At 40.1% G+C, this 15,282-nt stretch overlaps 1 protein-coding gene across 2 annotated transcripts in view; it reads left to right on the top strand.

Annotated features, from left to right (window-relative positions):
* LOC139746327 (endosome/lysosome-associated apoptosis and autophagy regulator family member 2-like) overlaps positions 1–15,282 on the top strand; it is a 55,878-nt gene that overhangs the window by 2,148 nt on the left and 38,448 nt on the right. For both annotated transcript variants that reach the window (XR_011712135.1, XM_071657469.1), the window contains exons 2-4: positions 9,779–9,902; positions 11,297–11,495; positions 15,046–15,193. Coding sequence is in view for 1 of the 2 variants with exons in the window: in XM_071657469.1 (XP_071513570.1) it covers positions 9,779–9,902; positions 11,297–11,495; positions 15,046–15,193 (471 nt within the window). In the remaining variant the exon portion in view is untranslated. The remainder of the gene's footprint in view (positions 1–9,778; positions 9,903–11,296; positions 11,496–15,045; positions 15,194–15,282) is intronic.

Raw genomic sequence — 15,282 nt, 5'->3', positions numbered from 1 at the left:
GAGAGAGAGAGCGTCAATAGGATGGCCGTTTCGGCTAACAAAGAAAATAGGGAAGCAGTGCTGGCATGCGTTAGAGAAGTGAGTGGTATGCGGAAGATGGGAGGTAGGAAGGTGACCAGTAAACTTCAGGCTGAGTAAGGTGTTTTCACAGGTTACTTGTATAAGAAAAACAAGAAAACACATGGAACATCGATGAAGAGGGCAAATGGAGAAGTGGGAACAGACCGTGATGAAGAGGCTTAGCGAGCATTTTCGACAGATGAATGTGTTTGCTTAAAGCGTTGTAAATGTAGGATGTATGGGTCAGAGACGTAAGCGAAGTGGTAAGTCATGCCATATGGTTAGATGAAGAGAGACGAGGTCGTAAAAGCCTTGCGCAAGACGAAATATGGCAAGGTGACTGGAATAGATGGTACTGCAGCTGAATTTCGTAAGAAAGGGGATGACTATTGTTGACTGACAGATTAGGATTTTTCAGATTAGTTGGTGCCTGAGGATTAGCGGAATGCATGTTTAGTGCTACTGCAAAAAAAGCAAGCGGGACAGAGGTGAATGTTCATATTACAGAGTTATAAGTTTGTTGAGTTTACTTGGTAAATCATGTGGAAAAGTGGTGTTTGAGAGGATGGTGACATGCACAGGGGATCACACTTGGGGAGGAACAATGTGGTTTCAACTGTGGTAGAGGATGTGTTTGAGAAATACACTAGAGAGAAAGGATTTACATGTGGTATTTGTGGATCTGGAGAAAGCATATGATAGAATTGATACAGATGCTTTTTAGAAGGTGTAACGAATATATATCGTAGGAGGAAAGCTATTAGGTAGCAGGGAAGAGATTGTATCAAGAACGTAAGGTGTGTGTGTGTGTGTGTGTGTGAGTAGGTAGAGAAGAGGGTGAGTGGCTCCAGATGAAGCTTTCAGGAACTGTCCATAGGCAACGCCATTGTGTTCACGGGTAGTACCATCATACCCGAGAGTCAGGGGCTTAATGTACCAGAACCAAAGACTACGCATGACCGCTTGGCAAGGCTTTTAAAAGGTTATTTATAGAAGGTTAACTGGGTGCAGGATTGTAGCTTCGCAAGCAAACCAACACCAAGCCTAGTTCACCCGCCATGTTTGAAGTCGACATCTCTGTTAGCGTATGAGTGTATCCTAGAGTTCATGGAAGGAAAGTAGAGATGGGGCAGCTTCAGTAGACTCGGAGCATCCATCTTTCGAGCTGAGAATTGACAAACACCTCCTTCGGCACCTCATAGTCGTGAACCTCGTACCGGATCTATGTCTTGTAGCGTGTGGTACACAGACCACCACACAGATGTCTAGGCGTAAGTTATCATACTACTAACATCCGGTCTGATATGACGCACTTTGTACTTACCAAATAAAGAGCTTTTAAAAGTAATAACAAAGTCAACGGTAACAATTCTTATAATATTTTAATGATACTGCCTATGTTTATTTTTGTGTGAAAAAAAAAGTTACATTGCTAGAAGCTGTGCAGATGGTGTGTTAACTGCTTTCGTACACAGAACAGCCAACACCTTGCTTAGAATCTCTAGCATCTTCGAACAGCTAACACCTTATTTAGAACACCACTTGTTAAACAACCGGCACCTTACATAGAACAACTGACATCATAACCTTACACTATCCGCTCGACCTCAAAGCGAACTAGGTTCAAGGCTGGTTGAAGTTGACTAATAGTAATACAATAGCGACGCATACTTATTAGTGTAGAAGGAAGTGTATGAGTGAATTGATTATAAAACTTAGTTATTTTGCCGACTTATTGGCTCTAGTGGGTTAACATTTGGCCTAGCTTTTTTCGGCATTGTTTTACTGACCCTTTCGTCGTCTTTGGGTTTGGATGGGATATGCGAGTTACGCGAGGTAGGGTAGGCTAGAAGGACCAGGGAACAGGATAGTTACGAAAGTAGACTATGCAAGGTAGAGTAGGGTCGGGGGATCGGGCGACGGGCTAATTACGCAAGGTAGACTACGCGAGGTAGGAGTAGAGTAGGGGGGGTGGGGTACTGGCTAGTTACGCAAAGTAGACTATGCAAGGTAGAGTAGGGTCGGGGATCGGGCGACAGGCTCATTACACAAGGTAGACTATGCGATGTAGATTAGGGTTGTCTAGGGTCTTTGACCGGAACCTCATGTGAGATGGATCGGTTTGACTTTAAACACTGCCTGGATCAAGATGGTGCCATTTTTTTTCGTTAATCAGAATCACAGTGTTTGCAAAAACTCTTGTATAGGGAAAATCAATGGATATGATTATAACGTGGAATTAAAAATAAACTAACCGTCATAGTAAAAGAACCACTGCCATAAGGTTTATGACCAGAAAAATTTTATGGGATATTATTATTATGTTTACCTTTAAGGGTGACTTTCCACTTGATATATTGTCCACTGAAAAAAAAACGAATCACTAATTTGTCTGTGAAAATTCTTTTTATGAAAAGGTGGAGGCTGAAAACCTTTTACCACACAGCTCCTCAATTGATATACTTCTTCCTGGAATACTATTATTAATAATGATAAAAGCAGTGATTATAAGTTTTAAAGTTTTTCTCATGAACAGTATTAGGAGAGATAAAAAATAATCATATATCTACACAGGGATAGCATAGGCTACAAGCATAAAGACTGGTAGAAGAATAAAACCTGAAAAAGGCGTTAAAAGTTCTTCGGATGATGGATGTAGGCTTGACGCTGACGGCCTTGTAACCCTAATCGTTGATAGGCCATAGCCAGTCAACCAACCAGCTGCTATGGGTGAATGAACTGGCCTACGTCACCCCCGCTAACAGCACCTTGTCAGTTTATCAAAGAAACACACGACCAGGACACCCAGCCTACCCTGTCTTTCCTTTACATTTATGAGACGAAAGGAAAAGGCCCCGTTTGGCCTTGTATGCTTGGCAATGTATGATTATGTTATTCTTTTGACGCTGAATAGTAAGTTCCGATTTAAGACATCAGAGCAGTGAACATTATAAAGAGAATAGTGGCGAGGAAAAGTAGATTGAAAGACCCACAAAACTGCTTGAAAATGTCATTATGGCGAACCCATGTTTTTTTTCAACGCCATAAGGAAGTTTGCCCATAGAGCGAGATAGGCTGCCCTAAAAAAAAAGTTACTGAACCTTTATTTATGTATAATCCAACCATTTAAAAACCATAAGAAAACGGAGTAGTCAAACATTGCCAGCCATAGATATGGCAGTTATAATTACATTTCGCCGAGCAATTCCATAATGTGGTGCGTCTACGTTCCACACACACAACACGAACAACATGGCGGGTAATAACGCGAGTATGAGGGACACAGGAACCTGGCCTCTCACACAAGTCTACCACATATTGAAAAATTAATATAAGGTATTGGGATGACCCGTGAAAGTTGTAAGTGGCCGTAGATATGTGTTGGTTCTAGTTTTAGTACACTTATTTGTGCTCCCTCAGCATTCGCAGGCATTTTACATATCTAAGTCAATTAGCTATCACACTGGTAATACACCTAACAATACAAGTAGTGTGTAATTGCTCCGGCTGAAGATTTTTGTAGCGGTTTCTAGAGGTATTCTGTTCTAAACTTAGCACAGAATGTTTTACCCTGAGTTCCCCACAAATTAAAACCCGGTAAAGCTTAGCATATATTCATTCTGACATTGGATTTCCTCGGAAAATTGTCACACCCAGTGTACTCTCTCTCTCTCTCTCTCTCTCTCTCTCTCTCTCTCTCTCTCTCTCTCTCTCTCTCTCATATATATATATATCTTCATTTCCATGAGTTTGCTTTGCCTATGAGTCATGTAGATTCTAACTAGCCTTTGAGTCGAGCACGGCGTGTGTCAGTGACAATTCCACCTTCAAGGTCGGCCTCATATTGTTTCGAAAATTGCCACCTGGTGGTAGCAACTTTGCCGAGCCTCTCCACCTGACACCTGCCTTTAGGACATTTATCAGTGGTCCTGCCATATCCGCTCTTGGGAAGACATCGGTAGGACCCCCCCACAACGGCCCCCAGGAAACCACAGGAAATTATTGATGTTGCCACTATTGCTGGTACCCCGATACTTGTCCACATGGCATCATCGGTGGCACTTTCACTATCTCTTCAGGACAATATCGGAAGTATCCCACACCTGCAATCAGGAAAATATTGGTGGAACTCACGTTTGTCACAGGACACCATCTGTGTTACCCCCTCACTATCATTGGTAACCGTACACTTGCCCTATCAGACACCCTTCGATGGTACCCCTAAACCCTGAGCCCCAAGTACCATCATGTCCTCATGATATTGGTGGTACCTTCACACACGTTCCCAGGATAGTCATTGGACCCTTACGCTTGCAGTAAGGACACTGTATTCTATTACCTCCACACCAGCTTTCAGGGCAATATCGATGGTACCCCATCTTGTACCACCTGCTTTCAGGAGAGGTAAAGTTGTAGGGGAGACTGGCTGAATCAAGTCTGCATGAGACATAGTCAAAATTGCGGGAGAGAGAGAGTGGTAGATGCGATGATGTGGAAAATGAGGTTAGGAAGATTTGGCTGGGAAATCGGAGTATATGCATAGTGACAGGATTTGAGAGGAAAGGCTTTGAGGCATAGGGTGAAATGAAAAGGACTGAAATTGCTAGGTATCATCAATAGCAAACAGGCATCTCAACAAATGCTTAGCTAAGAGATCAGTTATACCCGCATGTCCTCATGGAGCTCACACCTGGCCGTGCACACACACACACACACACACACACACACACAAACATTTTCTATGGTAACATATATTAGGAATGGAGTTCATTGCACTCCAGTCAACCAGCACTTGCGAGGAGTAAGAGAGCAAGTTTCGCAATCTGTATATTCAATTGTCATCTCTCTTGTACCTCAGTAAAAAAAAGATTATGTACATAATAGGTGCCTGTAGTTTTACCACACCTTGGGAATATTTTTTAAGTTCAAAAAGCAATTTCTTTTGATGCCAGAAATGAGAAACATGTGAGGGAAGAATGATCTGGAATTTGTTTTATATTTTGTATTTGTCCCCATAAAGTTTTTATGAAAGAGTCTTACTGTTACTCAAGACATTTCTGAAAGCTTATGTATTCCAGAGCTATGCTACTTCTAGAAGGAGGGAAATGTAGACTTCTTTGGAGAGAGAAGTTCTCTGACAAGACTGTACTCTCAATTATACAGCGGTTTAAGTCAACAGGTCAAGTCCAGCAAGGTAGCAACACTGATATTTTTTCTCTGATGATAAAGAAGTTGATTTTTGAGAGGGCTGTAAAGACCTGGAAAAATGAGATTAATTAGCATAAAAGTTCATTAAACATAATCAACTGAACGTATAAAAACCCCACCTGACTTTGCCTGTGTGTCAAGATTTACCATAATTTTGATATAGCGAAAATATACATCATTGTCATTTGCCATGTTCTCCTAATTGGTTAAGTATGGGTGCAGGGATAGTTATATGCTCAGTTGTGAGTGATCATACACAAATGCACCTAGGTTCCCTGTTGATTTCAGTTGATTTCTAAAAAGGTTTAACCCACTTTTATATTTATCACCCATGCAGTTTTCCCTGGTTGTAATAGCTCTCCCTACTACTAATACATATTTGTTACCATGAAATGATAAAAACTCTAAATCATTCTTCCCTTTGACATTTCTTGTTTTTGGCATCAGATGCATTGCCCTATATTTTTTAAAGCATTTGATTGATTCTGTTTTTAGAGAGTGATACCGGACCATATGAAGTAAAAGTAATCAAGTTGTGACCTCAGAATGGTCTATGGGGATTCACTGTGGATAGTGGACTTTGTTGTCATAGCATTAGGCATGATAGCTAGAGAGAGGATATGAGCAAATGAAGCCATTGTTTTTCTCCTGGTACTTCCTTGCTAAGGTAGGAAATAATAAACTGGTGTGAGAAAATGAAGATTTGTTTCATAAGGGGGTACAAGGAAAATGAGTAATCACCTAGATATATATTTCATTGTTGACAGTCCTGTGAAATCAGCCATTATTAGATTTTGATTGCTTTGGTTTGATGATTTTTTCCCTATGTTGCTTTTGCCTTTTGATCAAACTTAACACATATATTATACAATATGATATAATGCAATTACTCACATTGACTCCACCAGCTAATGGTAAACACCATAAGTGAGAAACACATTTGACGAGTCTACACCACTGTCAGTGGATGGAAAAGAATACAGCACTGTTGAGGCACTTTTTACCCCAAAACCCATTTTACCTTGCTGCCTCATGGAATGCAGCCTCAAAGGTGCAGAAGCTCCATAAAAGGGATTCTGAGGTTGCATAGCCTGATGTTTGTTTTGTGTTTGATTTGAGATTACCATATTTACAGCATTTAAGTAGATATTTGTAGGTCATGCTGATACTATGTAGAAATTTCATTGAAGGTTTCTTTAAGACACTTGAAGCTTGGATGAAATTTCCTTTTATGTGCATAAAAACCACATAACATTTCATAAGTACTTTTGTTATCATCTTTATTATGCAACCCTAGGGCTCCTTTTATGCAGCTTTGAGGATGCATACCATGTGGGAACAGGGAAACGATGAGTCTTTTGAAATCAGATCCTCAGCGAGACTACACTCCTTTCCATCCACTGATGATGATACAACCATTCTTAAGGCGACTACTCACTCATGGTGTAATCACTTGAAAGCAGAGTCTTGTAACACATGTCTGCAGTATGAAAATTTGTTTACACATTTTTGTATAGACCAATATGGGATGTCTGTAATACCTGAAGTAATGTTACTGTGTGCGGAACTGTAAATTGTTGTATGATGCCACTGAATTACGTGTGCTAAAGGTCCTTGGAAAGCCAGATTGGCAGGCCATAGTGAATTTTCATTTGTATGATCATTTCTTCTTGTTCTACCAACCATGATCAGTGTTTTGGTTATTATTTGATTTCCCTGCACCACCTTGTTCGTTGATGTATTGACTTGTCACATACACAAAAAAAAGGCTTTTGCCATTAATGAAATTCATGCAGTTCTTTATTTTGAAGTATGAAAAGAGGAATTTGATATTTTATTTCAAAATAAGTTCATGAGATTGGGTTAGATTAGTTAACTTATGTGTAGAAAGATGAAGAGCCCAACTTGAGTTTACCTTATGTAATTTTTTTTTATGCCAAATTGCATCATTCCCTTTGTGAGGTAGCATCATGAACAAATGAACAATGACCCACTTGCACACATCCAGTCTCTAGCTCTCATGTATAATGCATTGAAACCAAAGCCCACCATCTACAGCCAAGCCTCTCCTCACCATCACCTGTCTTAGTTTACCCAAGTGGTGGCATGTTTCCTTTCCCTCCTCATCATATACTGTATTATTGCTATTCATTCTACCCCATGATCATTTTTACCCTCTTGGATGTTCAGGCCCTGATGTTCCAAAGCACTCTTCACTTTACCCTTCCATCTTCTCAGTCTGACTACCCTTACTACTGCACGTCTTTCTAACATTATAATTCCCCTATACAATCAGTCCATCTTACACCATATTTTTTCCTGGGGCATTCCATTTCCAACATAACATTTTCTTTCCTTTGCATTCCTTTGCATTTAGGGCCCAAGACTCGCATCCATTTAACATTGTCTGGACTGTACCATCAAACATACCCATATTTGCCCTTTCAGACACAAAGCTTTCCTCCATGGGGCACCCAGGACCTTCGCCTCTTTTTCCATCCTATGACTCACTTTAACTCCCTTAGTTTCATCCACTGCAGCATCCACTCAGGTACTCCATATTTATGCTTGCACTTAAACCTCCCAGTTTCACTCCCATGCTGCACCTCATTGCTTACTTTTGTTCACATTAAATCTCAACTTCCTTCTTTCTAACACTCTCCTAAAGTCCTATACCAGCTACTGGAGTTACTCTTTGGAGTCCAACTTGAACGTGCCTTGTTCTTCTGCTACAAACTCACTACTGCAGCCAGTAGTTCTCCCATACCAGGAATTCATAATTTTTTCCACAATGTATCCCTGTTGATTATGTCTTGCACTTTCTCCTCTGTAAAAGTCTCATACAAACCCCTTTTTATTTCCAAGTACTGAATTTCTACACAGTTTCTTCAAAGCAGACTCTTGGTCAACACACTCAACCATTTTTGAAACTGCATTGCTCCACACCAAACAGATCTTCAGTGTAATTTACCACCCTCTGTCACCATTCACCCATACACCTTAACTCATCTGAATTATACCTTTGAAGTTTGATCATTCATTTTGGTCTCCTTGCCCTTTCACAAATGCATTATGCATACATTTTACCAGTTTTCTGACACCATACTTAGAGCTATACATATGTTGAACACACTGGCTATCTAGTCCACAGCAACGTTACCCTCTTTCTTGAAGATTTCAACTGCAGTTCCATCCACTGTGTAAGTTACCACCCTCTGTCACCATTCACCCATACACCTTACTAGGTATTCTCATCTGAATTATACCTTTGAAGTTTGATAATTCATTTTGGTCTCCTTACCCTTTCACGAAAGCATTATGCATATGTTTTGCCAGTTTGCTGTCACCATACCTAGAGCTATACATATGCTGAACACACTTGCTATCTAGTCCACAGCAATGTTACCCTCTTTCTTGAAGATTTCAACTGCAGTTCCTTCCACTTCTGCCACACTTCATCTTATCAAGGCTTTCATGGCCTTCCTTTTTATCATAACATTTGCCATGGTTCTCACTCCACATACCACGTTATCCCAAATGCAGCATACCTTTCTTCCTATCATCTAACAAATTCAGTAGTCGTTCAAAATACTCTTTCCATCCCTTTATCTTTTTTTTCTGTTCCCCCTTCCCCATTTGCCTACCTCACTGTCATCCTTATCCATTCCCTTGTTCTCATTGCTGTCCATTTCATTCCTAATATTTTATACCTTGTGTCTGAAATTTCCCTTTACTCCCTCACCTGATCTTTCATTTGCCCTGTTTTTCAGTTCCCATACTTTTCTCTTGATCTCTTGCCACTTGTTCATATACTCTTTCCAGTTGTTTACACTCCTTTCACATCACTCTTACAAGTGATCTAATTTCCTCATTCTACCATTCACTACCTTTTCTCATACTTCACATCTCACCATCTGCATGCCATAATACCTCACGTGCTCATTTAAGCATTGCCTCTCTGAAATACTTTTACTCCTCCAGTCCCTTAGATTCTTTTATTCTCACCCTATTCCTTTCTTCATTCACTCTCCCTTGTTATTCTGGCACACATGCCTTTTTTTTCCCCTCTGGCTCTTTTTCACCACTTCTTTCATGCATGTCATTTCTTATCTTTCTACTCTTTTTATTAGTTTTTGCTTTTGTTCCAGCCAAGAAGTGATCAGATATTCTACCTTCTGCACATGTACCTGCAACAACCTCTCGTTTGCATGTGTTTCATTCAGTTCATAATCCAAAAATGCCTGTTACCACAATTCCGATTACGTATAGTCGATATGTGCATGCAAAGTAAATTTTTTTTTTTTTCAAATTTTAGGTTATAAATATTCTGGAATCTTAACAACTGCAACATCTTTTCAACTGTAGGATTAGTCAGTAAATTACATATATTATAGCACCCCAAAAAACAGTGTGTACCGTAGTTATCAGTGTTTTTAGCATTTAGATAGTTATAGTCATTCCTTTAAATGCATGTGTGTGAACTTAATCTGATATGATTACCTGCATGCAGGAAGACTTCCACTATGAGTTCACCGAGTGTGACGATGAGGGTGGGCGGTGGCGGGTGAGTGTGCCAACACCAAACACTTGTACTGGTGGCGTTCCAAATCCACCTACACGTGTAGAGGAGTGCAGTAAGTATCACCTCATTCCTTGGCAATCCACATCCCTATATGCTAACTGCCGTTTATGCAAAGCAGCATGTTCCATTGCAATTAGTATTTATTATGATTTTTTCTTAACTTGCCATAGTTTTCATTTCAATAATTATCCTGAATGTCAGATAAAAAGGCATCTAATTTTGTTCTTTTATGCTTGTTTCCCTGCATATAATGATCATTATGCTACATGAAATGTGTAGTAGATAAAGCTCACATCAAGAAAAATCATAGTTAATATTGAGAATGGGATGGAGAAAAAATTGAAGGGCTCTATTCTGATCCTGACAATTCAGATTCAGATTGTTTTGGCAGTGGACTTAATTTTCTCTGACCTACTTACACAGTTTCAGGTTAAAACATTAAACATCTAACATTGTGAATATTAAGCAGTTACATTGATATCTTATTAAGCCATGATATATTTTGGATATATCATGATAACATACTCATTCTTGATTATAGCCTTCTGCTTCTTTCAACATAACTGAGTAATGTATAGTAGGGAACAGTATGATCAGAATAGTGATTGTATTACTTCTCATGTGCACATATGAAATTTCATGATGAAACCTTTTTCTTTGACTCTAGTTACAACTGTCTTTCATTCAGGGCCATTTATCACTGAATAGAATAGCTAACAGGATGTTATATATCTAAAAGAAAAGCAATTGAAGATTTCAGAGCCAAAATTAATTAGAATCTCAAAGAGCATAACAAGCTGATCATTAAGGAAGTGATAAAAGTGTAGGAGATGCACCAGTATGTGTAAGGAGTGAAAGTATAATAATCAAATCTGGCAGAATGATAGTAATCAAGGATGAGGTTCACAAGTGATGGAGTATATTTTAAAGAACTGATGGGAGATGATGGTGAAACACCTATGCCTTTTGGTGCAGGATAAGTAGAGACAAGTAGAGAGTGAAGTAATTATGTGGGAGAAGAAGTAAGAACAATAGAGCTTTTAAAGAAAGGAAAATGTTTAGATGACAAAGAGTGAAAGTGGAATTCCTGTGAGGTGGATCAAGAAAGATTTTATGGGACCATGGAAAAGTGGTCAGGTGCCTGATGAATGTTAGGTTTCCATTAGTTACCAAGTACATCGATGTGATTTATTGGTATAATTTTTACAACTTTACTTAATGTGCTGGCAAGTGTGCTTACTTGGTCATTACTTATCTATAATTTTCTTTGTTGTATCCTCATTACCGAGTATTTTAGACATAATTGACTTCAGTAATACTCCATTAACAAGGAGACCAGGTTCAAAACAGCTTACTAACATAGACAGACATGTTTATGAGTATTTCAAATGCTTTGTATTGACAGTATACCACAAGTTTTCTTAGTAAAATCAGTATCTTCTGCAGGTGTGTCATGTGCTCCTGGGTGGTTCTTCAACCTTTCAAAGCTAGAATGTGCACTCTGCCCCAGTGGCACCTACTCACTGGGTGGTGGTGTGCTTTTTGACTCTTGGACATCTCTTCCAAGGGGGTTCAGCACCTACACTGAGGCAGTCCGATCAGCATTTGCTCCATGGAGAAGGCATGGAGATTTGGATTGTAATGAGTAAGTCTTAGAGCTATTCGATTTTGTGTGATTTTGAGCATATCACACTTGAACTTTCTGTTCAGTCTTGATCACAGTACTTTAGAGCTTGAAAAAAGAAAGAAATATTCCACTTAAGGTAGAACCAGGGAAATCTGAGCACTTTTTTTTATGTAGTTATGGTTTAGCTGTTACACATTAAGTGTAGGGTACCAGGTATTGCCATTGCCATCAGCGAATTAGATTATAAGTGAAATGAAAAAATAGTATTATCATTATAGTAGGACTTTAGAAACTAGTGCATATGTATGGTTTGCACATATGGAGAGAATGTGTGAAGAAAGATTGACAAAGAGGATGTGTGTCAGAGGTGGAGAGAGCAAGGAAAAGCAGGAGACCAAATTGGAGGTAGAGGGATGGAGTGAAAAAGATTTGAGCAATCGGGCCTGAATGCACTGGAGGGTGAGAGGCGTGCAAGAAATAGAGTGAATTGGAACAATGTTGTATACCGGGGTCGACATGCTGTCAGTGGACTGAACCAGGGCATGTGAAACATCTGGGGTAAACCATGAAAAGGTCTGTGGGGCCTGGATGTGGATAGGGAGCTGTGTTTTAGGTGCATTACATATGACACCTAGAGATTGAATGTGAATGAATGGGGCCTTTTTGTCTGTATTCCTGGTGCTACCTTGCTGAAGCTGGGTATGGCAATGCTGTTTTCCTTTGGGCAGTGACAGGAATGGATGAAGGCAAGCAAGCATGAGTATGGACATGTGTATGTATGTAATGTCTGTGTGTGTGTATGTATCTGTATTTGTTCATATGTATATGTATGTATATTTGCATATGTAGGCATTTATGTACATATACAAATTTTTTTTTGCTTTTTTTTTTTTTTTTTTTTTTTTCGCTGTCTCCCGCGTTTGCGAGGTAGCGCAAGGAAACAGACGAAAGAAATGGCCCAACCCACCCCCATACACATGTATATACATGCGTCCACACACGCAAAATATACATACCTACACAGCTTTCCATGGTTTACCCCAGACGCTTCACATGCCCCGATTCAATCCACTGACAGCACGTCAACCCCGGTATACCACATCGCTCCAATTCACTCTATTCCTTGCCCTCCTTTCACCCTCCTGCATGTTCAGGCCCCGATCACACAAAATCTTTTTCACTCCATCTTTCCACCTCCAATTTGGTCTCCCTCTTCTCCTCGTTCCCTCCACCTCTGACACATATATCCTCTTGGTCAATCTTTCCTCACTCATTCTCTCCATGTGCCCAAACCACTTCAAAACACCCTCTTCTGCTCTCTCAACCACGCTCCTTTTATTTCCACACATCTCTCTTACCCTTACGTTACTTACTCGATCAAACCACCTCACACCACACATTGTCCTCAAACATCTCATTTCCAGCACATCCATCCTCCTGCGCACAACTCTATCCATAGCCCACGCCTCGCAACCATACAACATTGTTGGAACCACTATTCCTTCAAACATACCCATTTTTGCTTTCCGGGATAATGTTCTCGACTTCCACACATTTTTCAAGGCTCCCAAAATTTTTGCCCCCTCCCCCACCCTATGATCCACTTCCGCTTCCATGGTTCCATCCGCTGACAGATCCACTCCCAGATATCTAAAACACTTCACTTCCTCCAGTTTTTCTCCATTCAAACTTACCTCCCAATTGACTTGACCCTCAACCCTACTGTACCTAATAACCTTGCTCTTATTCACATTTACTCTTAACTTTCTTCTTCCACACACTTTACCAAACTCCGTCACCAGCTTCTGCAGTTTCTCACATGAATCCGCCACCAGCGCTGTATCATCAGCGAACAACATATATATATATATATATATATATATATATATATATATTTTTTTTTTTTTTTTTTTTTTTTTTTGCTTTGACGCTGTCTCCCGCGTTTGCGAGGTAGCGCAAGGAAATATGTATATATTATATTTTTATTATACTTTGTTGCTGTCTCCCGTGTAAGTGAGGTAGCACAAGGAAACATGAAAGAATGGCCCAGCCCACCCACATACACATGTATACACATACACATCCACACATGCACTTATTCATACCTATACATTTCAACATATATATACATATATATACATACACAGACATATACATGTATACACATATACATATTCATACTTTCTGCCTGTATTCATTCCCGTCGCCACCCCACCACATATGAAATAGTATCCCCCACCACCCACGAGGTAGCGCTAGGAAAAATCAAAAGGCCACATTCGTTCACAATCAGTCTCTGGCTGTCATATTTAATGCATTGAAACCAGAGCTCCCTTTCCACATCTAGGCCCCACAAAACTTTCCATGGTTTACCCCAGATGCTTTACATACCCAGGTTCAATCCATTGACAGCACATCAACCCTGGTATACCACATCGTTCCAATTCACTCTATTCCTTTCATGCCTTTCACCCTCCTGGATGTTCAGGCCCCGATCGCTCAAAATCTTTTTCACTCCATCCTTCCACCTCCAATTTGGTCTCCCAGTTCTCCTCATTCCCTCCACCTCTAACACATATATCCTCTTTGTCAATCTTTCCTCACTCATTCTCTCCATGTAACCAAACCATTTCAATACAACCTCTTCTGCCCTCTCAACCACACACTTTTTATTACCACACACCTCTCTTACCCTTTCATTACTTACTTGATCAAACCACCTCACACCACATATTGTCCTCAAATATCTCATTTCGTACACATCCACCCTCCTCCACACAACCCTATTTATAGCCCATGCCTCACACCCATATAACATTGTTGTAACCACTATTACTTCAAATATACCCATTTTTTGCCCTCCAAGATAACGTTCTCACCTTCCACACATTCTTCAACACTCCCAGAACTCCCTTCATCCCCACCCCCACCCCACCCACCCACCCACCCACCCTGTGACTCACTTTCACTTCCATGGTTCCATCCGCTGCCAAATCCACTCCCAGATATCTAAAACGCTTCACTTCCTCCAGTTTTTCTCCATTCAAACTTGCTTCCCAATTTACTTGACCCTCAACCCTACTGAACCTAATAACCTTGCTCTTATGCACATTTACTCTCAGCTTTCTTCTTTCACACACTTTACCAAACTCAGTCACCAGCTTCTGCAGTTTCTCACCCAAATCAGCCACCAGCGCTGCATCATCAGCGAACAACAACTGTGCAGCAGGCTAAATTTTATCATCAAAAATGGCCATAAGATGGTAGACTATATATTGATAGATTATGCAGTTTCTACATATCTTTAGGACTTATAGGACTTGGTATGTAGTTAGTGAAAATATCATTAGGATTGAGTTGCCAGCAGCATGATGAGGATGGCATCTTGTCCAGATGATGAGAAAATGAGATCAGTCAGGCCAGGATAACAACAAAGTGGGTATTCATCTGGACCACTTGAAATTTTTTTAGATCTCTTAAAATTTTATTAGAGATTATTCACAGGTCTTTGGTCTTTAAGAAACACCATGTCACCATGTAAAGGGTGTATTCTCTTTAATTGGTCCAGGAATGGGTGGCAAGGAAAAGGTGATGTACTTGCCAGCAAGGGTGGACCATGTGCAGCTGTTCTTGTCTACACTGTTAAGCTAGTTAAACCTGGAGCAGTCCACTACACTTACCAGTACACTAATGAAGAGATCATCTTTGAATTCCAGGTTAGTTTGTAAGGATGCATTAGAGTTATTAATGAAACAAAGACTTTGGATTTCTAACAGATATGGGAATATTGATGAAATTTGAGTGG

This window comes from Panulirus ornatus, chromosome 64, assembly GCF_036320965.1.
Source record: "Panulirus ornatus isolate Po-2019 chromosome 64, ASM3632096v1, whole genome shotgun sequence".
Lineage (NCBI taxonomy): Eukaryota > Metazoa > Arthropoda > Malacostraca > Decapoda > Palinuridae > Panulirus > Panulirus ornatus.
The sequence above is the reverse complement of the archived record's forward strand: the minus strand, read 5'-3'. Positions and strand labels throughout refer to the sequence as shown.